The 23,072-nt window shown below is 56.4% G+C and overlaps 1 protein-coding gene across 8 annotated transcripts in view; it reads right to left on the bottom strand.

Annotated features, from left to right (window-relative positions):
• Window positions 1-22,666, bottom strand: part of CDH22 (cadherin 22) — a 156,038-nt gene extending 133,372 nt beyond the window's left edge. For 2 of the 8 annotated variants that reach the window (XM_030533290.1, XM_030533297.1), the window contains exons 1-5: window positions 18,482-18,557; window positions 17,883-17,993; window positions 16,388-16,539; window positions 14,121-14,261; window positions 11,139-12,523 (exon numbers count right to left, since the gene is read on the bottom strand). In XM_030533290.1, the coding sequence (XP_030389150.1) occupies window positions 11,139-11,720 (582 nt within the window). In that variant the 5' untranslated portion in view covers window positions 11,721-12,523; window positions 14,121-14,261; window positions 16,388-16,539; window positions 17,883-17,993; window positions 18,482-18,557. Of the gene's footprint in view, window positions 1-11,138; window positions 12,524-14,120; window positions 14,262-16,387; window positions 16,540-17,882; window positions 17,994-18,481; window positions 18,558-22,546 lie in introns of those variants that run through there. The other 6 variants (XM_030533291.1, XM_030533293.1, XM_030533292.1 and 3 more) reach the window with 6 other exon arrangements.
• Window positions 22,667-23,072: the final 406 nt, after the last annotated feature.

Here is a 23,072-nt window from a genome sequence, read left to right as displayed (position 1 = left end):
TGGCCTGCCTTCCTTGCCACCGCAGCCCCATCAGCACAGAAACCAAATATGGTGACAAGCTGCAGGGTGGCTCTGGTGAGTGGTGCCACAGGGAAAAACTCCTCACCTTGTGCTGTGGCCAGGGCACACCCACCCCAAAAGTCCCCAAGGCCTCTCCAGGAGTGCATGACCAATGAGCAAAGCCACCCTCTCCCAAGCCGATCTGGAGAACAAACCTTGCACTGGGTTTGCTTTGTAGATGGCTCAAGAGTGGCTGTGACAGTGCAGACTGCCAGAGGGTGCTGAGGCAGAGACAGCAGCCATTCCACAGTGCAAATAGCCACGGGGACAACCACCGTTTCCCTCCTATGTCCAGTCCTCCAGAGACCCCACTGGCCTGGCTCCCATCTCAGCTGTGACAGGGTAAATTGGAAGCCAATGGAGTTACTCCAGACTTACACTGGGATGAGATCAGAATACACATCTGCATCATAAACCCCTGAAACCTGCCCCTTCCGGGGGCAACAGGCCTCTCTGCGCTTAGTCCCAACTTCTAGGCACACTGGGAGCAGGTGACTCCAGGGCAAACATAAGGGGAGGACTTTAGGGGATGGACGATGCCAGGGCCTGTAACCTGAGCTAGGTAAGGGAGGGGAAAGGTCAACACCTTTGTCCGGGAAGGGGACAAAGGAAGGGAGTGGCAGGAGGGAAGCAGTTTGAGTTTGGGCTTGGGGCTGTGTGGGCGGAATTCAGGGTATCCTAGGCTAGGATCCAAGCACCCTGAAAGCCCAGAAGGACTCGGTGGAGGGGTCCTGACTGTGCCTGCAAGCTCTGCTGTAACCTGTGTTCCTGTTGTCCAATAAACCTTCTGTTTTACTGGCTGGCTGAGAGTCACTGTGGGTCCCAGGAAGAGGGGTGCAGGACCGGACTCCCCCATACTCCGTGACAACTGGTGGCAGTGGCGAGAGATACTGCACCCCGTGGACGGCGCTTCCTGCAGTAAGTGACTGGGGAGCAGTAAAACGAAGGGGTGGTTAACCCCTGGGAGTGTGTGCCCAGTGAGAAGGACTTTGCAGTAACAGGGTCCCCCGCGGGATTGCAGCGAGCGGTCCCAGGGGCGGAGGAGTCTGCAGCTCGACCCTGGCAGAGAGGTGGTGACCTCAAGAAGGGCTGGTGCACTGGGGGTCTCCCTGGAAACCGTGGGGAGCAGCGAGCACCCCGGCCTGTGAGTGCCCAGCAGGAAGATGTATGCCAAGCGGCGCAAGTGTGACCTGGTGGAGCTGTGCAAGCAGAGGGGGCTGCGCCCGGGGAGACGCACCAAGGACCAGCTGATTGCCCAGCTGGAGGAGGGAGATCACTTGAATGAACGGAGCCCTGTTTCTGAGGGAAGCAGCCGGGCAGATGCAGCGCAGGCACCAGTGTCTGTCCCCGCTGGGAGTGGTCAGCCGGGGGACGAGGGCTTCCCGAGACCCCCTCTTCCTGTGCCTAGGAGAAAGGTGGGGAGGAGTCCAGTGTATACCGAGGGCACCGTGACCCCCCCGGCCAGCAGGGGATCCTCCCGGCGAAGCTCACCCCCCAGCAGGGGATCCTCCCAGCGACGCTCGGCATCCGTGGAGCGGATGCGGCTGGAATATGAAAGGGAGCTGAGATGGGAGGAGCTCGAGTTAAAGAGGCAAAAGCTGGAGGAGAAGGCGAAACAGCGTAAACATGAGCGGGAGGAGAAGGAGAAACAGCGTAAACATGAGCTGGAGCTGGCCCAGCTGAGGAGCAGTGAGGCCCCGGCTGCGGTGAGTGAGGGGGGACCCAAGCCTACAAAGAGCTTTGATAAGCACTTGCTGCCCCGTCGTAAGGAGGGGGAGGACATAGATACCTTCCTGACGACCTTTGAGAATGCCTGCGAGCTGCACAGGGTTGACCCTGCAGACAGGATCGCAGTTCTCACCCCCTTACTGGACTCCACAGCCGTGGAGGTGTACAGCCGACTGAAAGGGGCGGAGGCAGGGGACTACGAACTGTTCAAACAGGCCCTGCTCCGCGAGTTTGGGCTGACTCCTGAGATGTACCGGAAAAAGTTCCGGAGCCAGCGTAAAACCCGTGAGGTCACATACCTACAACTGGTCAACCGGGCGCAGGGGTATGCCCGCAAGTGGACAGCTGGGGCCCAAACTAAAGAGGACCTGCTTGACCTATTCATACTGGAGCACCTGTACGAGCAGTGCCCGTCCGACTTGAGGCTGTGGTTGATGGACCAGACGCCGGAGAACCCACAGCACGCAGGCCAGCTGGCCGACCAATTTTTGGACAGTCAGGCAGGGGATGGCAGGGAGGAGTCTCGAAGGAGCAGGCCTGCCTCAACGCAGAGAGAAAGTCATCATGGGACCTCCCAAAGGGGGCCTATGGAGAACCCCCCCAAAAGGGGAACATCCAGCGTCAGGTCCCTCCGACCCACTCAAGGGGACCCACGAGACATGGGCTGCTATCGCTGTGGCCAACGAGGTCACATACGGGCCCAGTGCCCCAAGCTCAGGGACAGACCAAGCAGACCCAACCCGCAGAGGGTGGACTGGGTAAACACCCAATCGGAGGAGGGGCTACATTCCCAGGAAAGGGGGGCTGGCAACATACCACCTGTGGATGCTCCAGGCTCCGGGTTTTTGGTTTACCAGGTGGGCACGGGGCTGCCCCTCCGGAAAAAGTGCATTGTTTCCCTGGAGATAGATGGGAGGAAGGTCACTGGGTACTGGGACACGGGCGCAGAGGTGACGCTGGCCTGGCCCGAGGTGGTGGCCTCAGATCGGATGGTGCCCGACACCTACCTGACCCTGATGGGTGTGGGTGGGACCCCATTCAAGGTGCCCGTGGCAAGGGTACACCTGAAATGGGGGGCTAAGGAGGGCCCCAAGGATGTGGGGGTACACCGATATTTGCCCACTGACGTGTTAATGGGAGGGGACCTTGAGGACTGGCCTAGTAACACCCAGAGTGCCCTGGTCGTGACTCGTAGTCAGAGTCGGCAAAGGGCACTGCACCCCGACAACGGGGAAGGTACTCGACCCGAGGTGCAGGACCCTAACCCAGGGAGCGGGGAACGCCTAGGGGCACGGGTCAGAGAGGCTGCGGCCTCAGACCCAGCCAGCAAGAGAGAGCCGGTCCCCATCCCTGTCCCAGCTGCTGAGTTCCAGGCCGAGTTGCAGAAAGATCCCTCCTTGTGCAAGCACAGGGACCGGGCTGACCTTAGTGCAGTACAGACCATGAGGAGAGGTTGCAAGGAGAGGTTCCTGTGGGAGGAGGGGTTCCTGTACCGAGAATGGGCTCCCCCAGGGGAAGTAGAGTCATGGGGGATCAGGAGGCAGCTGGTGGTTCCCCAGAAGTTTTGTCACAAGCTGTTGTACCTGGCCCATGACATCTCTCTCGCAGGGCACCAGGGAATCCGGCGCACCAGGCAGAGGCTGCTACAGAACTTTTATTGGCCTGGGGTCTTTACCCATGTCCGACAGTACTGCCAATCCTGTGACCCCTGCCAGAGGGTGGGGAAGGCCCGGGACAAGGGGAAAGTGGCTTTGAGGCCTTTACCCATCATAGAAGAACCTTTCCAGAAGGTGGCCATGGACATAGTGGGACCCTTCAGCAAGATGACCCGGTCAAGGAAGAAATACATCCTGGTGGTGGTGGATTTTGCCACTCGCTACCCCGAGGCGGTGGCCTTGTCCTCTTTCGAAGCAGACACAGTGGCAGATGCGCTGCTGACAATTTTCAGCCGGGTGGGGTTCCCCAAGGAGGTCTTAACGGACCAGGGGTCCAACTTCATGTCGGCCCTGCTCCGGTCCTTATGGTAGAAATGTGGGGTCCAGCACAACTGGGCCTCAGCGTATCACCCCCAGTCCAACGGGCTGGTAGAAAGGTTCAACGGGACGCTGAAGATGATGCTAAAAACATTTATGAACCAGCACCTGCAGGATTGGGACAAGTACTTACCTCACCTGCTGTTCGCGTACAGGGAGGTACCCCAGGAATCTACCGGGTTTTCACCTTTCGAACTGTTGTATGGAAGGCGGGTAAGGGGGCCCCTAGACCTGATGAGGGACGAATGGGAGGGGAAGGCAGCTCCCGAGGGAGAGTCAGTGGTGGAGTATGTCCTGACCTTCCAGGAAAGACTGGCCGAGCTCATGGGCCTGGCCAGGGAGAATCTGGCCCGAGCCCAGAGGAGGCAGAAGGTCTGGTATGATCGCACGGCACGAGCCCGTGCCTTCGCCACCGGGGATCAGGTGATGGTTCTCATCCCCGTGAGGAGAAACAAATTCCAGGCCGCCTGGGAAGGGCCCTTCAAGGTTATCAAGCAACTGAATGAGGTAAACTATGTGGTGGAGCTGTCAAACTGGGCACATCACCGTCGGGTGTACCATGTGAACATGATGAAACCATACTATGACAGGGGGAATGTGGTGTTGGCCGTGTGTGGACATTGGGAGGGGCAGGGAGATGCCCCCTTAGTAGATCTATAGCCTGGGACAAAAGCTGGTTCCCCCCTGGAGGCGATTCCCCTCTCTGATCAACTGACCCCGGGCCAGCACGCTGAGATCAGAGGGGTGCTGCATCTATACCGACAGCTGTTTTCCAACCAGCCTGGACGCACTAATTTGACTGTCCACCGGGTGGAGACCGGGTCACATCCCCCTATAAGATGCTCCCCTTTTCGGGTCACTAGTAAAACTGCCCAGGATCTAGAAAGAGAGGTCAGGGACATGCTGGCTTTGGGGGTGATCCAGCCATCTTCCAGCCCTTGGGCCTCGCCAGTGGTGCTGGTCCCCAAGAAGGATGGGTCAATCCGGTTCTGTGTGGACTATTGAAAGCTCAATGCCATCACCGTATCTGATGCCTACCCTATGCCCAGGCCTGACTAGCTCCTAGACAAGCTGGGAGGTGCTCGGTACCTCACCACTATGGATCTTACCAAAGGCTACTGGCAAGTGCCGCTGGACGCAGATGCCAGGCTGAAATCGGCCCTTATCACCCCTCTGGGGCTCTACGAGTTTCTGACCCTGCCCTTCGGCCTCAAGGAAGCGCCGGCCACCTTCCAGCGCCTGGTGGATCAGCTACTGAGGGGGATGGAGAGTTTTGCCGTGGCGTATATTGACGACATCTGCGTCTTCAGCCAGACCTGGGAGGACCATGTGTCCCAGGTTAAACAAGTCCTGGACCGACTCCGAAAGGCTGGGTTAACAGTAAAGGCTGAGAAGTGCAAGGTGGGGATGGCTGAAGTATCTTACCTGGGCCATCGGGTGGGGAGCGGCTGCCTGAAGCCGGAACCAAGCAAGGTGGAGGTGATCAGAGACTGGCCTGCTCCCCAAACCAAAAAGCAGGTCCAGGCCTTTATTGGGATGGCGGGGTGTGACGAACTGGGAAAGTTCTTAATGTTTTCTCTGAATACTGTATTGGTGCCTCAGTGTCCCCATGGCAGTTCTTAAGTATCTGGCAGAGCAATGGCCAGTGCACCTAAATGCCTGACACTCTGTCTCCTAGCAACTGATGGCCTGGGCCCCTCCTCTGCAAAGGTGCCACCTGAAGGTGTTGGAGACAAAGGGATCAGGTGACCTCCTGGCCCGGGAAAGGGGCTGAGGAGAGAGGAGGGGCTGGGAGGGGTTGTTAGTCTGGAGCTGGCTGGGGTCGAGTGAAGTGCAGACCTGGGGGTCTGGCTCACTGACCCCCAGAATGGACCCAGCCGAGGGGTCCGGTTCGCTGTATCTACAAGCTCTGTTTTAGACCCTGTTCCTGTCATCGAATAAACCTCTGTGTTACTGGCTGGCTGAGAGTCACGTCTGACTGCAAAGTGGGGGTGCAGAACCCGGTGGCTTCCCCAGGACCCCGCTGGGGTGGACTCACTGTGGGAAGCGCACGGAGGGGCAGAGGATGCTGAATGCTCCAAGGAGAGACCCAGGAGGTGAAGACGTGTGAGCTTCTTGCCCTGAACAAGTCTGCTCCAAGGGAGAGGAGGCTCCCCAAAGTCCTGACTGGCTTGGTGGGGTGCAGTTCCAGAGCATCGCCCGGTGACTCCGTGACACGGGGTACTATCGAAGGTTCGTGCCCCACTTTAGTGCCATAGCCGGCCCCATCACTGAACTGTGCAAAAAGGGGAAGCCAGATAAGGTGATCTGGACTGAGCAGTGCCAGGAGGCTTTCCGGGCGCTGAAGGAGGCTCTGGTTAGTGGCCCAGTTCTGGCAAACCCAGATTTTGACAAACCCTTTATGGTGTTCACCGATGCCTCAGACACGGGACTGGGGGCAGTGTTAATGCAGGAGGATGAAAAGGGGGAGAGACACCTCATCGTGTACCTGAGTAAGAAGCTGCTACCCTGGGAACAAAGCTACTCGGCCATCGAGAAGGAATGCCTGGCCATGGTGTGGGCCCTTAAGAAGCTAGAGCCATATCTCTTTGGGCGACACTTCACCGTGTACTCCGACCACTCTCCCCTGACCTGGCTGCACCAGATGAAAGGAGCCAACGCCAAGCTCCTGAGGTGGAGCCTGCTCCTGCAGGACTATGACATGGACGTGGTCCATGTGAAGGGAAGTGCCAACCTGACAGCAGATGCGTTGTCCCGGAGAGGGGGCCTTGAACTTCCCCAGGTCACTGGGCAGAGTGACCCTGCTCAGTTCGGTCTCGAAGGGGGGAGAGATGTGATGCAGTAGGGAAGTCTGTGTGGGGAGTGGGAGAGCAGGGGAGGACTTTAGGGGATGGACGATGCCAGAGCCTGTAACCTGAGCTAGGTAAGGGAGGGGAAAGGTCAACACCTTTGCCCGGGAAGAGGGACAAAGGAAGGGAGTGGCAGGAGGGAAGCAGTTTGAGTTTGGGATTGGGGCTGGATGGGCGGAATTCAGGGGATCCTAGCTAGGATCCAAGCACCCTGAAAGCCCAGAAGGACTCAGTGGAGGGGTCCTGACTGTGCCTACAAGCTCTGCTGTAACCTGTGTTCCTGTTGTCCAATAAACCTTCTGTTTTACTGGCTGGCTAAGAGTCACTGTGAGTCCCAGGAAGAGGGGTGCAGGACCGGACTCCCCCACACTCCGTGACAAGTGCAATGACCCCTTCACTCCTGGGCATGCTCTTCACCCAGGATGGGGGAAGGAAGCCCCACATTCAGCCATGGAGTCGCCCCTTATTCCTAGTGATGAGGTGTTTCTGGGCAATGCCTCTTGGAAAAGATGAAAATCTTTCATCTGTTCAGATTGTTAAAAAGGGGAATTATTTCCCTGCTCTAAAGGGCTAACACTGTGATTTTACAAGGCCATTAATTACCACCTACTAATTAAATCAAAATTAAATGTGAACAGAGGTGCATTTTCCTTATTAAAAATTATTTAAAAAAAAGCACAGCTACACAAATAAAAACTACTCTGGGATTGAAAAATAAAGAAAATCAAATAAAAACTGGCCATAATGAAGGCATGCTCTGTGTTTGCTCCAGCTCATAAAGCCTTAGTTCATCAATTTTCTTTAAATATTAGCAACTTAATTAAATCTGCTTTTTTCCCTTTAATCCCCTCTTCTATCTAAAATAGATCTGTCCACATGCAGAAGTTTGTAACTAGTGCTGACCCCATAATTCTATTTAAAAAACCCAAAGAAATCCACATCAAACTGACAGAAGCCTCGGGGGAAATTACAGTTCAGAAAAAGGATTAGCAGGAGAATCCAGATTGTACGGAAATGTTATTGGCCCTCAGAGGAACACGTGTAGAGGTGTGAGAGGCTGGCCAAGCCTTTCCCAGCAGGTAGCACTGCTGGGAACTGGGTAGATGCCTCACATAGGGGGAGCTCCCAGCAGCTCCTATACCTGCCTATCCCCACCACACATTCTCCAGGGAGAAACGCAGGAACATTGACCACAGGAGGCTCACAGCTACTCCATAAAGGCTCACAGCTACTCCATTTAACTGCTATGGAGCAGTTAAAACACCAGGACCAGGAAGAGATCATAACTGGTTTCATTCTGCCCAGCCTCTCCTGGCAGGGGCGCTGTGGGGAGCAGGGCAGGAGTGCGGGCTGCAGGAGGCTGAACAGCAGCTGTAGGGGACAGCAGGCCTTTGAGAGAGATTTACAGGGAATTGTTCTCTGTGTGGCCTGGCTGTTCACTCCGGGCTGGCAGGTGATGTGGAAAGGGGATGTAAAATGGGCCAGTTTTAGGTTCCTGAGTTCATTTTGGAAATGAGGCTGTTGCTAGGCTACCTCTGGTATTCGACAAGGCCTGATGCTTCAAGTCACTCCCCAGGGGAGCTGTCAATTAACTGTAACTGCATCCAGCATCTTCATGGAGGAGAACACTTCCTGAGCGTCTGCAAAAACGGGCACAGAGGATTGTTTCAAACTTAAGTGGAACCTCACTCGTGGTCCTGTCCACGTGGCATCCCCCAGACTCACAGCCCTGAAGCATACGTGCCCCAAGCACAGCAAAGCCATCAGAATTGGCTCACAGCACGCTTCTCTGCCCCAGCTGACAGGGGGGATGCCCCTACAACACAGTCTCCACGCTGCCTCACTGCACCTGCATCAGAGCATGCTGTGCGATGGAGATGCTTGCTCACTGTGCTGGAACAGGGAGTGGAGGAGAAGGCCCTGGGATGGCCTAACCACAGAGCACTGAGGAAAGCACCAGCCACACAGGTCACATGGGCAGGGCCGGGGGCCATCCACACTGTACAAATACTGGGTGCCAGCCTGGGTGCTGGAGGACAAGCACATGCCAGCCCCAGCTTCTGGCAGCGGCAACATGCAGTTAGCTACCACAGTTACTGTCTCACTGAACTTTCACACCACACCCCTCACCAGAGGTTCGGAGCATCTCCATGGTGCCAGGTCTAACAGCAGCATTCATCAGCTAGCGGAGAGAGAAACGCTAAGGGAAAGAGAAGATATAAATGGCATGAACTGAGTCACCTCTGAGGTTAGCAGACTGTCACTCCTCTGGGCAACAGCCACTGTGCAAGGCCCTGCACTTGGCTCTCAGGTGGACACAGGACTGGCTCTGTGGACCCTATGCACTGACACCAGCTTCTCCTTCCACCCTGTCCTGCCTCCCCACCCCATCATCAGTCTCAAACCCAACGGCAGGGTTTGCAGCTGGCCGAGTCTCCCTGGGTGCTGTACAGAGCCCAGTGCAACACAGCCTGATCTTGACTGGGCTCGAGCGGAATATCAATACGAGGAAAGCAAATGGCATTCCCCTGGGTGCCCCAGTAATTCCCATCACCCCGGACTCCTGCCCAGGCACCACCCAGGAGTGCTGGCTCTGCACCTGGGACATAGGACCCAGACCCCAGCCTTCTGCCTATAACAAAGTGACTCTGCACTTGTAATATTTGCTTTTGCCCTAAGAACCACCCCCTAGTCCCTCCTGGCACATTCATATGCAAATAGACGCATATTAAGTGCATTCCATGCAAATCTTTTGTGCAAATTGGAGTCATATTATGTTAATACAGCAACACCTTTACTCTGGGGTAACTAATTGGGCAGAGGAACAGGGGGGGGGGGGGGCGGAAGGGGCTGTTTTCTGAGCCAGCCGCAATCTGCACAGACCAGGAACCGGAAAACAGAAGCACAGTCCTGATGGGCGATCTGGCTGGTAAGTTTGAGCTTAGCCTTCCCAGGACTGGGAGCAAGCCAGCGGTGAGAGTCTGAAAGCCAAGGCGCAAGAGGACGACTTGGGGAATGCAGTGCCATGGACCTGGGGGTGGGGGAGGGGAGGATCCAGGGCCATTGAGCTATGGAGGGGTGCGGGGAGGGGGGGAGGATGCAGTGCCATGGCGCTATCCTGTGGGGGAGGGGATGCAGTGCCATGGAACTACCCCTGGAGAGGAATGCAGTGCAGGGGGATGCAAGGCCCCTGTGCCTGTCGCTGGGAAGTGAAAAGGGACCTCCTGGCTGGAGTGATGATTATGCTCCCTTCAGGGCAGTGCCGTTGCCCCTCCCACCTTGGTGTTCCCAGGGAGGAGGGCTCTGGATGGGATGGTAACTTGCTCTCTGGCTGTCCCCCATACACACACCCAGCAGGAACAGCTGAGAGTCCCAGGGCCCAGCCTGGCCCTGCTGTGCAATCCCTTTCCACAGAACCCATCCCCCACCCCATCCCCAGCTCCCTGGCCCTGCACATCCAGCTTCCCAGTGAGGGTATTTGGGACATGCCTCCAGCAGAGTCCAGCACCACCACTGGACAGCGCACTGCACCCTGTATGTCGAGGCGCTCCCCAGGGCATTGCCCCCCACTTCCCCTTCCCCTCATCCCCTCCCACTGGGGCACCGCCAGCCCCACTTCTCATTGCCCCCCAAGGACACTGCCAGCCCCCCTTCCCATCGCCCCACCAGGGGCACCGCCAGCCCCCATTCCCATCGCTCCTGAAGGACACTGCCAGGCCCCCTTCCCATCGCCCCACCGGGGGCACTGCCAGGCCCCCTTCCCATCGCCCCACCGGGGGCACTGCCAGCCCCCATTCCCATCGCTCCCCAAGGACACTGCCAGGCCTCCTTCCCATCGCCCCACCGGGGGCACTGCCAGCCCCCATTCCCATCGCTCCCCAAGGACACTGCCAGCCCCCCTTCCCATCGCCCCACAGGGGCACCGTTAGGTCCCCCCACTTCCCATCACCCCCCAAGGACACCACCAGCCCCCCTTCCCATCACCGCACTGGGGGAACTATCAGCCCCCCACTTCCTGTCACCGCCCCGGACACCACCAGCCCCCCTTCCCATCACCCCCCTGGGACACTGCCAGCCTACCCCTCCCCCTAGTGTCCCCTGGCTGCTGCCAGTTTGCCTCCTCCCCTCCCCATGTGCCCACATAGCACTGGAGGTGGCAGCTGTCCATCTAGGGGGTATTCCCTGCTCTGGATTTTCTCTGAACCCACTGGCCCTACTGAAGCTCCATCAAACAATGACTGTGTCTAAAACTGCCTGACCCTGAGGGCTCCTAATCCACCTGAGCAGCCTTCCCACCCCATCCAACAATGCTCCTGGCCTTCAGTGCAGCCCCTCCCCCAGCAAGGGCCTTTCCTCCCGTGTGGCAGGGGCATCCGCTGTGCCTGGCCATGCTCCTGGCCTAGCTCCAGCCCCTTCCCCTCCCAGCGACACACCTGGGCCTTGCAGAGACATACCAAGGTCACTTTACCTTTCCCACGTAGAGCGGCTCCGTGCCCGTGTACTCCTCAACCACAAAGAACTGGTTCCACACCCAGCCGCGCTTCACACGTCCACCTGCCAGCAGCATGCTGTCCCCTGACTGCTCCAGGCCCGGCCCCCCGGCCTCCGTGTGCATGGCCAGGGCCCCCAGCTGCTCCAGGCCTGGCCCCCCGGCCTCCGTGTGCATGACCAGGGCCCCCGGCTGCTCCAGGCCTGGCCCCTCTGCCTCCATGTGCATGGCCAGGGCCCCCGGCTGCTCCAGGCCTGGCCCCTCTGCCTCCGTGTGCATGGCCAGGGCCCCCGGCTGCTCCAGGCCTGGCCCCTCTGCCTCCGTGTGCATGGCCAGGGCCCCCGGCTGCTCCAGGCCTGGCCCCTCTGCCTCCGTGTGCATGGCCAGGGCGCCCGGCTGCTCCAGGCCTGGCCCCTCGGCCTCTGTGTGCATGGCCAGAGCCCCCAGCTGCTCCAGGGTACAGAGCAGCAGAAGTACGGTCCATGAGAAGCCTGGCAGCGCCATCACCACTGTGCACTGGGAGGCTGCATGGAGAGTGGCTTTCAGAGAGGACGCTGACATCCTTTGGGGAGCTGACACCACCACTGTGGGGCTCACCAGCCCGGATGGGGCAGCTTCCCCATCCCCGCCAAACCTCGCTCCAGACAGTCAGGCTCCTCAGGGTGCTACCTCTGCTCAGGCCCCAGGCATGCTGCTGACAGCAACAAGTGACCAGCGTCCTCGGCTCCTGGCATCGGGCTGAACAAGGCGAGAACAGTCAAGCTTTCTGCCTGGAAGAGGCTACAGCCTGGGCCCCCTCAGAGACTCCGTGTGGCCAGACGACTAGTGCTTTCCCATCAGCGCTTGCATGCCCCATTCACCAGCGACCCAGGGCTGCGATGCTCCGTGGCTGGGCTGGTGGCTGCAGTTCCTTGGGAGCCAGGGGTCAAAAGACCATTTATCCCCCCCCTGCTCTCCTCACATCCCACCCTGGGGATACTTCAGCAAGCAGAGAGGGGGGCTCTGCTGCCTGTGGCAGGGCTCTCCTGGAGGGGCAGAGAAGGCTGCACCTGTAGTTTGCAGGACAGCTGAGCGAGCACCTTTGCATCGAGTTTCATGAGAGATCTTAACAGGAGCAGCCTGTTGTGGCCAAGACGAGCGCTCACTCACTCCAGAAACAGGCCCTGTGCTATCAGGCTACAGATCCAGCTGTGGCAGGCCCTGGTGCAGGGCTGCTCAGGCTGAGGACATTTGTATTCTCCATCTTCACGGTAGTTGCACTCCAGTTTCTAGAGGAGAACCCTTCACCAAGCTGCTGCTGGTCACTCCATCCTCTGCCAGTTCACTCTGGTGAGCACAGGGCAACTGACAACATCTCTGGGAACCTGAAAGAGGCCGACATGTTAGTGACAACGCCTGGGCTGAGCACTGCACTCCCCGCTCTGAGTGCCACCCCTCGCCTGGCTGCCCCTTATGCTCCCTTCATCTCCTGTGCTCTCTGCCTGGCTCTTTTCCTCCCCTACTCTCTCTCCCTCTTCGTGGTGCTGCTGCCCCCTCCCCTGGTGCCACGTGTGGGAGCCTGGCATTGCAGGAGCTGCTAGAGCCAGGGACATTGGGAAGAGGAGGAGGAGGAGGGTGGCAGAGCTCTGGTGCTTTCATCTCTATGGAAATTCCTGTATTTAGCAAGGATCCGGAGAACAGCAACAGCTCAAACCAGTAAGGCGGCAGCTGCACAGCGCGCCTCCCCCTCACACTGCTTCTTGGATCCAAGTGAGAATGTGTACAGTTACTCAGGGTGATCAGATGGCGTCGGGAGGGCCCCACAGGCAAACTCTCCCAGCAGCGGCTGTTGGTCTAGGGCTGAGGGGTATAGGTTTTGCGTGACACCCTGTGTATGCAGCTCAGCACCCTAATGAGTGCGTGCTTTGGACAACACCGTCCTGAGCCAGGACTGGAGCTCAAGGGAGACGGGCTCCGCGTCTTAGCCTCTCCAGCCCCTCTCACCAGCCTCACCCTTTGATATTCTCAGACTGGGAAGGAGCTGCCAGCCCCGAATTTGGGTCTGTGGGAGCCAGAGCAAGCTTCCCTGAGCTCCAGATCAACAGTGGTTGAGGAGAGGAGTCCAGAGAATACTCAGTACCAACTTCCCAGCCGGGTCTGACCTTGTCCCAGACACAGACAGACAAGCCTGGGCAGGAGATTTGTGACCTGCCACCAGGACAGAAACATGCTCTGTGTAACAGGGACCAGTTCAGACAGTTTGCGCTAAGCCTCGCCGTGCCATGGGTGGATGGACAGGCACCTCTCTGTCCCCTAGAGACGACAGAGGGGCAGGGCAGGGGGCATCCTGGACCGTGTCCCTTACGAATCAGACCAGGATCTCCCCAGAGTACAGGAGTCACACAGCTGCCTGGAGAAGGGCTCCTCAAAGCCCACCCACTGCCAGATGCTACAAAGCCAAGGTCGGCGGCAGCTGACAAGTCCCTCGCATGCACTCAGCTCCCTGCCCTCCTGGGCCAGGATCACAGGCCTGACTAGCTTGATGCACACAGCATGCCAGCTCGCTGCAGCATTGCTTTGGTATTTCCCTGCCCCCTCACACCACAGCACACAGGGCGTTCACGTGGCAGAGACACGGAGCATCACTCAGTTCCTGAGTCCTACGCAGCACACAGGAGTCATGCACACGCCAGCAGGCTCACACACAGGCCTGCTACAGCATATACACATATGCCCTGTCTGACATGCACAGGGGCCAGTGCACTCTCACCCACACACAAACTGCACTGTGGGAACCTGATATTCTGAGGAACACAGGATCTCTGCTGCACTTTGAGGAGTCAGGAATTATTGTTCAGCCTCATTAATGCTTCACCCAGAGGTCCCACCGCCTGGGCCCATTCCTCAGCAGACAGGGCTGTAGCAAGGCCTCTTGTCACTGAGAAATCTCCCCTCTCACTGCACGTGCTAGTGGATACTCACTAGTAAATGCAAAGAATGATCACCCATGCACTAGGCATGAGAGGGCAAGAGCGAAGGGCATGCCCCAGCCATCCTGGCTCACTCATTCGTAGCGTGTGACAGGGGGTCTTGGAGTCACTTGTGCCAATTAGGCAGGTTTCCCTGCAATCAAACAATATGAAAGACATTTTAAAGCAGGAAACTGTTTCTAGGAGGCAGGGAGGGATGAGTGGGTAGAGCTGCTGGAGAGTGCAGGGCTGAGAATGTCGGCCACCAGCCCACAATCACTTGGGCTGAACCCTCTGTCAGCCAGTCTGACTGCACCCTCCATCGCTTGGCATCAAAAGCACTGCTGTGCTAGGTCATTGGGATGCATCTAGCCCCATCCCCAGATGGCCAAAGCCAGCTGCTCCCGGGGAGCACAAAGCCCTGTAACGAATAATAATGCACACACAAAACCACACGTAAAACATGTGTGCGCTATGGTGTGCACATAACATACTGTACAAAACATCCATGACAATGGCCAGTGTAATACAGTTATGCCTGACTGGAAAGTCTTTGCTATTGCGGAGCTTTCATCTCCAGTTCAGACCACTCTAGTCCGGCCCTGCTGGGCAATGACCAGGGCTGACAAATCTCACTAAGTCCAGGGTTTTACAGATTCTGCAAACCGGTCTGAGTGCCTGAATTGTCTTTCCTGCCAACACACTCCTCCCAGCAGCGATCCAGCTAAAACAGATTTTCTAGCTAGAGGTCGGCCTCAGCTCTGCCCTGGGGAGAGACGAGCCCCCAGGCCAAGGGTGGGGCCTTTCCATGGGAATCTCAACCCATCCCTGTTCTATTCTCTCCTCAGCCCAATACAAACCCAAGAATGTTCCAGCCCCACTGAAAAGGTTCAAACCCACCAGGCTCCCATCCCATGACTGCTCTGGGTGGGCGTGAAATAAGCTGATGGGTCTCAGGCCAGTTGCTAGAAAACACTCACCCCTTGCGCCCCAGAGCCTGTCCTGCTCCTCGGCTCTCAGCCCGAAGGTGGGGCAAAGCTCACTCTATTTCCGCCTGTGCTGAGCCTGCCTGGGGACAAGCAAAGGGCATCCATCTCTGGAGCCGTCAGTGCTAAGTTGTTGTTATTACACAACACTTCTGCGCTGCAGCGACACCTGTAGCCATAACACAGATGGGCTGCACTCAGGAAATGCAACTACTAGAATCAGAACTTAACAAAGGGTCCATTCTGGTCCTGTCTCCAGGCCTGTCACAATACTAAGTACACTGTGGGAAGCAACCATCAGAGCTCAGATTTCTCACCCTATGTCCATCACCAGAACCCTGCCCGCTCAGCCACGCTCAGGTTCACCAGAAGTCTCCACAGGGAAAACACACAACACTCCTGGTCTGGGAAATGACTAGAGGCAGCAGAGAAAGGACATTAGCCAATTTCACCTGACAGGCACATTTGTGTGTTCCTACGGGACATATTTGTGTCCAAGAAACAAGGTATGGCCCTTGCAGCAGGAGCACGCATGGTGTGACGAAGTGGGACTATTCTTAATGTTTCCTCTGAATACTGTGTGGTTGCCTCAGTTTCCCCTATGCATTTCTTAAGTCTCCAGTGTGCATAAATGAATGACACTCTGTATCCTGCCAACAAATGGCTGGGGCACTTCCCCCGGCAAGGGAATAGCTAAAGGTGAACAAAGAGATCAGGTGACCTGGCTTGGGAAAGAGACAAAGGCCAGAAAGGAGGGACTGGAGGGGGGTTTTCAGTTTGGAGCTGGCTGGATATGAGTGAGTGCAGACGGGGTGGTCTGCCTCGCTGGGCCCCAGAATGGACCCGGCTGAGGGGTCCTGTTCTCTGTACCTACAAGCTCTGTTTTAGACCGTGTTCCTGTCATCTAATAAACCTCTGTTTTACTGGCTGGCTGAGAGTCAATGTCTGACTGCAAAGTGGGGGTGCAGGACCCTGTGGCTTCCCCAGGACCCTGCCTGGGCGGACCCGCTGTGGGAAGCACATGGAGGGGCATATGCTGAATGCTCCAAGGAGAGACCCAGGAGGTGAAGCCATGTGAGCTTCTTGCTCTGGAGACAGTCTGCTCCAAGGGAGAGGAGGCTCCCCAGAGTCCTGACTGGCTTTGTGGGGAGCAGTCCAGAGCATCGCCCGGGGACTCTGTGACACATGGCATTCACAGTGGGTTCAGACTGGTGCACGGCCAGGGGCAGAGTGCCACAGAGTGGAGGAAAAGTCTCCCATGGTGGGAGATGTGGAAAGGAAGAAAAACACCCACCCTCAATTCACTGCTAATTTAATAGCGCTTGACTCCTCCATTTGCTCCGCCTCTCAGGACACTGCCAGTCTGATCCACTTGCAGCCCTTGGCCTTGTGGCCACAGAAATGCAGAGAGCTGGAGGGACGTCTGCAGGAGCAGATCTGTGGGAACTGGAGATAAACATACAGAGTGAGGCCACTCCAACTGCTCAGACTTCATTCCACTGTTCTCACCCTTACAATCACGCATTTGGATTGTGCTATTCAGAGCCGTCACTAGGCATAAGCAGACTGAACAATTGCTTAGGGCCCTGAGCAGCTCAAGGGGCCCTCATATTTGCTTTTTATTATGTGTGACGGAGGGAATATTCCTGCTTAGGGTCCCCAGTGAGCTACCACTGCCTCCGGTGCTACATAAGGGCTGGGCTTGGGTCAATGGTCTGTTATCTGCACACGTCCCCCACACCCTCCTCTCCAGCTTATCCCTGCCTTGCAGGCTCCCCCAGCCTGCTTCAGGGGCAGCTGCTTTCTCTTCCTCTCCCCTTCCCGTAGCCTCTTGGTGCTGCATCCAAAACTGTTGTGCCAAGACATGAAGTCCTCTGCTGAGGGCAGGGACCAGGGAGACCCAACACACAAGGGGCAGAGGCGGGCGACAGCATTTATTTCCCAGTGATATTGATGACCTTTCATTACTGACTTGGGGCACTTCTCTCTGCCACACATGAGCTGTGGGCCATAAATAAATAACTGATGAGAGCTGCTGCCGCCAGAACCAGCCAGCAGTGCAGCGCCCCGACATGACGGCCTATGGGGCTCACAGGCAGACACACATGCTGGCTGACTCTAGCTCATGCTCACACACCCCCTAGTTCAGAATCCAAGTGAAACGCCACCTTTGCTGATGTTCCTCAGTCCTAGCTTCCCAATTATCAGCGTGACTTGTGCCCCTCCCTGAGAGGGCTCGCTCGGCTTGTCGGTATGTATTTGGCAGAGCCATACTGTACATCATGTTGACAGTGGAAATTACATCCTGAGCTTATGTTTTACACTCTGCCCTGTCAGAACTCACCGCAGCCCAGTGATCAGGACAAATTGAATAGCATCCCGCCCGTGTCAATATTTATTTCATTTTACAAATGCAGCCGATGCAGGAAAAAGGGAGGGGGGCACAAACACCAGCACACACAAAGGAACAGCCTAACCGCTAATACATTATGCAGCCTGACGAAGCCCTACATAACACGGACATGCGCTCAGGTGCTACAGTATGGAGAGATATGACTGCAGTCCTCCAGAGACCTGTGCAGGGGCCCAGAGAGAACAGAAAGGGGAAGGCTTTGTCTCCAGGCTGCTAGGAAACTGTAAACAGATTCCTGTAGGAATACACACACTCCAAACCCTGATACATGCACACATCTACACACATGCAAACGTCCACACAGACCTCAACTGCATTCAGACATTCCACACACACACCATACACAAAACCTACATGCACAAACTTGCAGCCCTACCTGCATACATACACTTGGGAGTAAGTTCTGCAGTTGCGGGTCTCTTCACACCAAACAACCATCTTCCAGCTCTCAGAAGCATCACCTGGGGCCTCACTAGCTCCATCTTCCCTGAAAAGCAGGATACGAATGGTTTCTACACACCCACACCCCTTCCTGACAGCTGGAAATCAATTACTTGTGCCCCATTAGGCTGCCAATGGATTACTCTGCCTGGGCTGTTCAGAATCACAGCACCATCTGGCAGGTCAGGCACCCAGAAGGGGTGAGCTTGCACTGGAGAGGGCTTAGGGTAGGAGTGGGCAAACTTCTTGGCCCGAGGGCCACATGGGAATAGAAATTGTATGGAGGGCCATGAATGCTTACAAAATTGGGGCTGGGGTGCAGGATGGGGTGAGGGCTCTGGTTGGGGTGCGGGCTCTGGGCTGGGGCCAGAAATGAAGAGTTCAGAGTGCAGGAGGGGGCTCTGGGTTTGGGGTACAGGATGGTGCTCTGGGCTGGGATTGAGGGGTTTGGAGGGCAGGAGAGGGCTCAGGGCTCAGGCAGGGGGTTGGGACGCTGGGGGAGGCTCAGGGGTGCAGGCTCCAGGTAGTGCTTACCTCAAATGACTCCCGAAAGCAACTGCATGTCCCTTCTCTGGTTCCTACACAGAGGCGCGACCAGGCAGCTCTGCACTTTGCCATGTCTGCAGGCACCACCCCTGTAGCTCCCACTGGCTGCGGCTCCTGGCCAATGGGAGCTGCAGGGGCGGTGCTTGGGGTGGGGGCAGCGTGCACAGCATAGCTCCCTGGCTCCCCTACACGAAGGAGCCGGAGGAGGGCCGTGTCGCTGTTTCCAGGAGCCATGTGGAGCGGCCCCTGACATTGCTCCTCTGCTGGAGCACCAGAGCAGGGCAAGCCCCAGACCCCACTCCCCAGCGGGAGCTCAAGGGCTGGATTAAAATGGCTAGTGGGCCGGATCCAGCCCACAAGTCGTAGTTTTGCCCACCCCTGGCTTAGGGAAACTCCAGGTGTCTGGGCTCCAGGGTATCTTCCTAGCCCTTGCCTATTGGGTGTCCTCCATTTTCATCCTGCAGGTCCCAGGTAGCCGCAGCACTCCCTGTCAGCCTCAACACTGAGCACAGAAGGCATACGGTAGGGGCACAAGAGGAGACAGCAGCCTGGGAGCAAAACGAGCATCTGGAGTGGGGACAGGGGTCAGGGACACAGAGAGATGGAGGCAGGGAATAGAAAAACCCACCCAACCAGAAGCAGCACTTCCCACTGGCAACAAGCAGTTAGTGCTGCCTACGACATCCAGGGCCAGATGGAGCCACCCTCGAATGTGCAAGTATGAATGGTAGAGGAAGAGGGCTGGGCCCTGCGGTGGGCCCCTGAGGGGAGGACCTCAGTGGACAGGGTCAGCCTGTGCGGGACCCAAGAGGCAGGCAGGGCAGAGCAGGCCAGTCCCCAAAAGGGGTGACGCAGGTGCCGTGTAAGCTCCCTTGCCACTAGGCTCTGAGCCTGCCCCGGAAACCACCAGCAAGGGCTTAGCTCAGAGTCTCGCCCCTCTGCTGGCCTCAGGGAAGGTCCATTGCCAGGTGACCAGCACTGCCTGGTGCCCAGGTTGGTGCCCCAGCTGCCAGGCTGGGCTCTGTTCCAGACCTCTCCCTCCCTAGGTCAGTGAGAGAGGTGGAGTGCCTTGCTCAGAAGTGGGAGGGAATAGCTACCTCCATGGGACACCCAAGGCTGGGGAGACAGGGCAGGGTGTCGGCAAGCGGAATGGTCCCACTTGCCTCCGCTCTGATGTGTGCAATGGAGAGTGGCAGAGCAGCAGGTGCACGAGGCACAGTGGGACATGGATTTAACCAGAGGCCACAGCTGAGCAGGGGCATGAGCCCACCCCAGATCTGCAACTCGCCACATGAGGAGAGTCAAAGCCAGGGGACCCCACAGTTCAGAGAAGGGGGGCTCAGAGAGGGTAGGCAGGGGCTGTTTAAATGTTCCCAAATTTCCCACCATCACTCCAGCTCAGACAGTTCCCTGTAGCCTACCACTGCCATGCACCACTGATACATGAGGGAAGATCCAGGCTGGGCAGGCTACTCCTGGCCTAGCCCTGGCTGGGTCCCAGGCCTCAGGAGGCTGATAGTAAAGTAAATGCCTGTTTATTTCAAGAGATGCCTCACTCTGCCCTGTGGCTTCATTCTCTACTCCAGCCAGCCAGATGCTCCTGCTGCTCATCCCACAGTCCAGGGGCACCGGTAGCCTGCCCCAGGCAGTAGGGATTTTGCACCAGGCTTCACTGTGTTCTAATGCCCCGCATCTCCCATCATTCCCAGGCAGGGGGCTCCTTCTGCAGCTGGATGCAGGGGCAGCTGACACCTGGGGTCCTAGTCTCAGAGTGTCCTGTGAGCTGAGCAGCTGCCAGGATGTGTGCCAAAACAGCACAATGCACCCAAGGAAGAATTCTGAGGCTGTCTGCAGTGCCTGTGCATAAGGGGAGCTGGCCCCATGGGCTGACATTCACCTGGGGGTGAAGCTCACGCCAGGGCTCGTGGGAGCTGCAGTCTGCTCCTCTCCATGCAGCTAACATTGAACAACACCAAACTAGGGGTCCAGGCCAGACCTGCGGTGGGCACATTGAGCTTATTTGGGGAACAGATTGGTCATGATCCTGGAAGGCCCAAAGAAAGGAGAGTCAGGATATAGGGAGAGCCCAGGGCATGCTGCATTGCCCCTGCGGCGCCTCCCACATGGAAATCTTGTGTTGAGTTTGTGGCCTGAGCCACACAGGTCACACTAGATAGGCACAATGGTCCTCCTGTCCTGAATCTCATCACAGCCCACTCTGAGCGCTCTTTGAGGCAGGGACTGCCTCTTCCTTAGTGTCTGTGCAGCGCCCAGCTCCCTGCCTCTGGGTACTACCAACAAATAACCATAATGCCCAGGCCTGCCAAGCCTGGAGCCAGGGCCTACCCTGCCTTGCTGGCTGCATCAGTGCTGAAGCAACGGGGGAAATGCCGAAGCAGTGCTCCCAACCACAGAGGAAACCCAGCTACTCCTGGACTGCGTTCCTGACAAGTGCATTAGTGCAGGATATCCCACTTAATACCTCAGCGAGACCACCTGCCTAGCATCTCATCTCCGTGAGTCAGTGCAGCCCTGAGAGCTTGGCCTCACACAGAGGCCTCACCCATCCCACTGAGATGGGCCAAAAAGCCTGTGATTATTCCACCAACAAATTCCTCTTTCATATTGTCAACAGTGCAGTAAATTACAGTGCCATGTAACTGTCTCAGCTTCTTAAACAAGATTCAATTCCATTTAACTCTCCCCTTCCTGGGGAAAGGAGCAAACTAGCTAGAATTTGTTTCCCAGTGTCTGTTGTATACGGACTGTGTAATCGTGGCAAGGTTCTCAGGAAACTTTATTATGGCACATCACCTCCAAGCTCCTCCATTGGTTGGGAACCCAGAGTCTTAACTGCTCCAGAATTCAATTTATCTCCTGACTATTGCGAGACAAGCAGGAATGACTAACACGCTATTCCTTTCATGTATTATTGCCTCCAATTCTGGGGCAAGAGTGGGGTGGGAGCAGAGAGGAGAATTTGCTGAATGTAAGATACTATCAGCACCAGGCTAGGGCCAGACAGAGTGCAAGAAAATTGTGTGCCAGCTTCCTACACACAGCTCTGGCAATACGCCTCAACTCTGATCTGCGGCACCCATGCTAGGTCACTTCTTAGCAACAGCTGCTGCCTGTGCAAAACTGTGGGGTCCTTTTGTGCTAAGGAGAAATGTTCACTAGGGACTGGGATGAGGCATGCAACTCATTCCTATGTGTCCCCTGGGACTGCAGTCTGAAGAGGTGAAAGACCAATAGTGAACACACTGTCTCACCACACTTTTTGCCCCCCAGAAGAGCTGCTGCTCCAGAATGCCTGTGTGGTGAACACGACATACTCCCTGCTGTATACTCATTTCCTGCTCTCTGCAGACATGCAGCATCGCTGCCTGAGAGGGCCATTCGCATAGGAAGAATGGGTGTCCCCAGCACGGAGCATGCACACATGTTGCACCTTATTATTTCTTTGAGGGCAGGGAGAACATCAGGCCCCTGTCAGCCCTACGTGAACCAGGGCCCTCCTCTGAAATCAATGGAGTTGCACCATGTCATACCAGGGCTGCATTTGACCCAAAGACTCTAGCTTTGCAAGTTCTCAGCCCACAGCAAATCACATCAGTGATCTGCTATTTAGGGTTCACTCCAACTCCCAGATCACAGACTTCTCTGGAGAAACTAGGCTGGACAAAGCACTAGGAAGTATATGGTACAATTCAGAGCAACTGTGGCCCAGCTCTGACTGATGACAACATCATCCCTCTCCCCACCCTTGGTCTCTCCCTGCTGTGCCAGGTGAGCGCTAGCAACCCAGGCCAGTGCTGCAGTTAGGTAGGACCCTCTCTCATGAGATGCATTTGTTCAGCAACCACTCTCTGATTCACAGCATCTTTTGTAGAACCTGAACGTAGTCTAGCGATCAAGCAATAAGAAATGGCTGAAGATATTGGTCTGGATAAGAGATAGTGCAGCAGAGTATACAAATTCTGGAGATAAATAGCCAAGAGAGCTGCACCCTTTTTTTAAAGGCATATTTAATTGATTTTTAATTTTACTTACCCAATGAAAGCACTTTTGTATCCAGACTGGCATCCTCATGAACACTATTCCCACCTGCAATAACGCTAACGTATCACAGCAAAGCACCAGGCGCCACTGGCTTCCAACAACAGGAGCACCTCTCAGGATCAGGCTGAGACAGTAGAAGGAAGAGGTAGGAGGTTCCTTAAGGTCTAGCAAATGCCCAGCCCTGACCCATAGCACACGACACAGGCAGAGGGTATTGATAATAGGAAGTTCCCTCACTAATCTCCCCCTAGCTTCTGGTTTAATAAACACAGGGACAGAAAGCCCATTACACTTATTAGAATTTCAATTTTTCTTGTCCTTGAAGTAAATCTGTGAGTTTCCTCTTTCTGGTTTCTTGGAATTACTCTCCCAGCAGGGGACTTCTGCCTCTGCCTGTCTTCTTAGCTGGACTGGAAAGCAGGGTTCAGGTAAAACTGCTTTTCCAAAAGAACCTTCCAACAACTTGCGCTCAGGCCAGCATGACTAAGAATCTATTTTCCTTCTTCGTTTCAAGTTG

This window comes from Gopherus evgoodei, chromosome 14, assembly GCF_007399415.2.
Source record: "Gopherus evgoodei ecotype Sinaloan lineage chromosome 14, rGopEvg1_v1.p, whole genome shotgun sequence".
In the NCBI taxonomy this organism is placed as follows: Eukaryota; Metazoa; Chordata; order Testudines; family Testudinidae; genus Gopherus; species Gopherus evgoodei.
The sequence above is the reverse complement of the archived record's forward strand: the minus strand, read 5'-3'. Positions and strand labels throughout refer to the sequence as shown.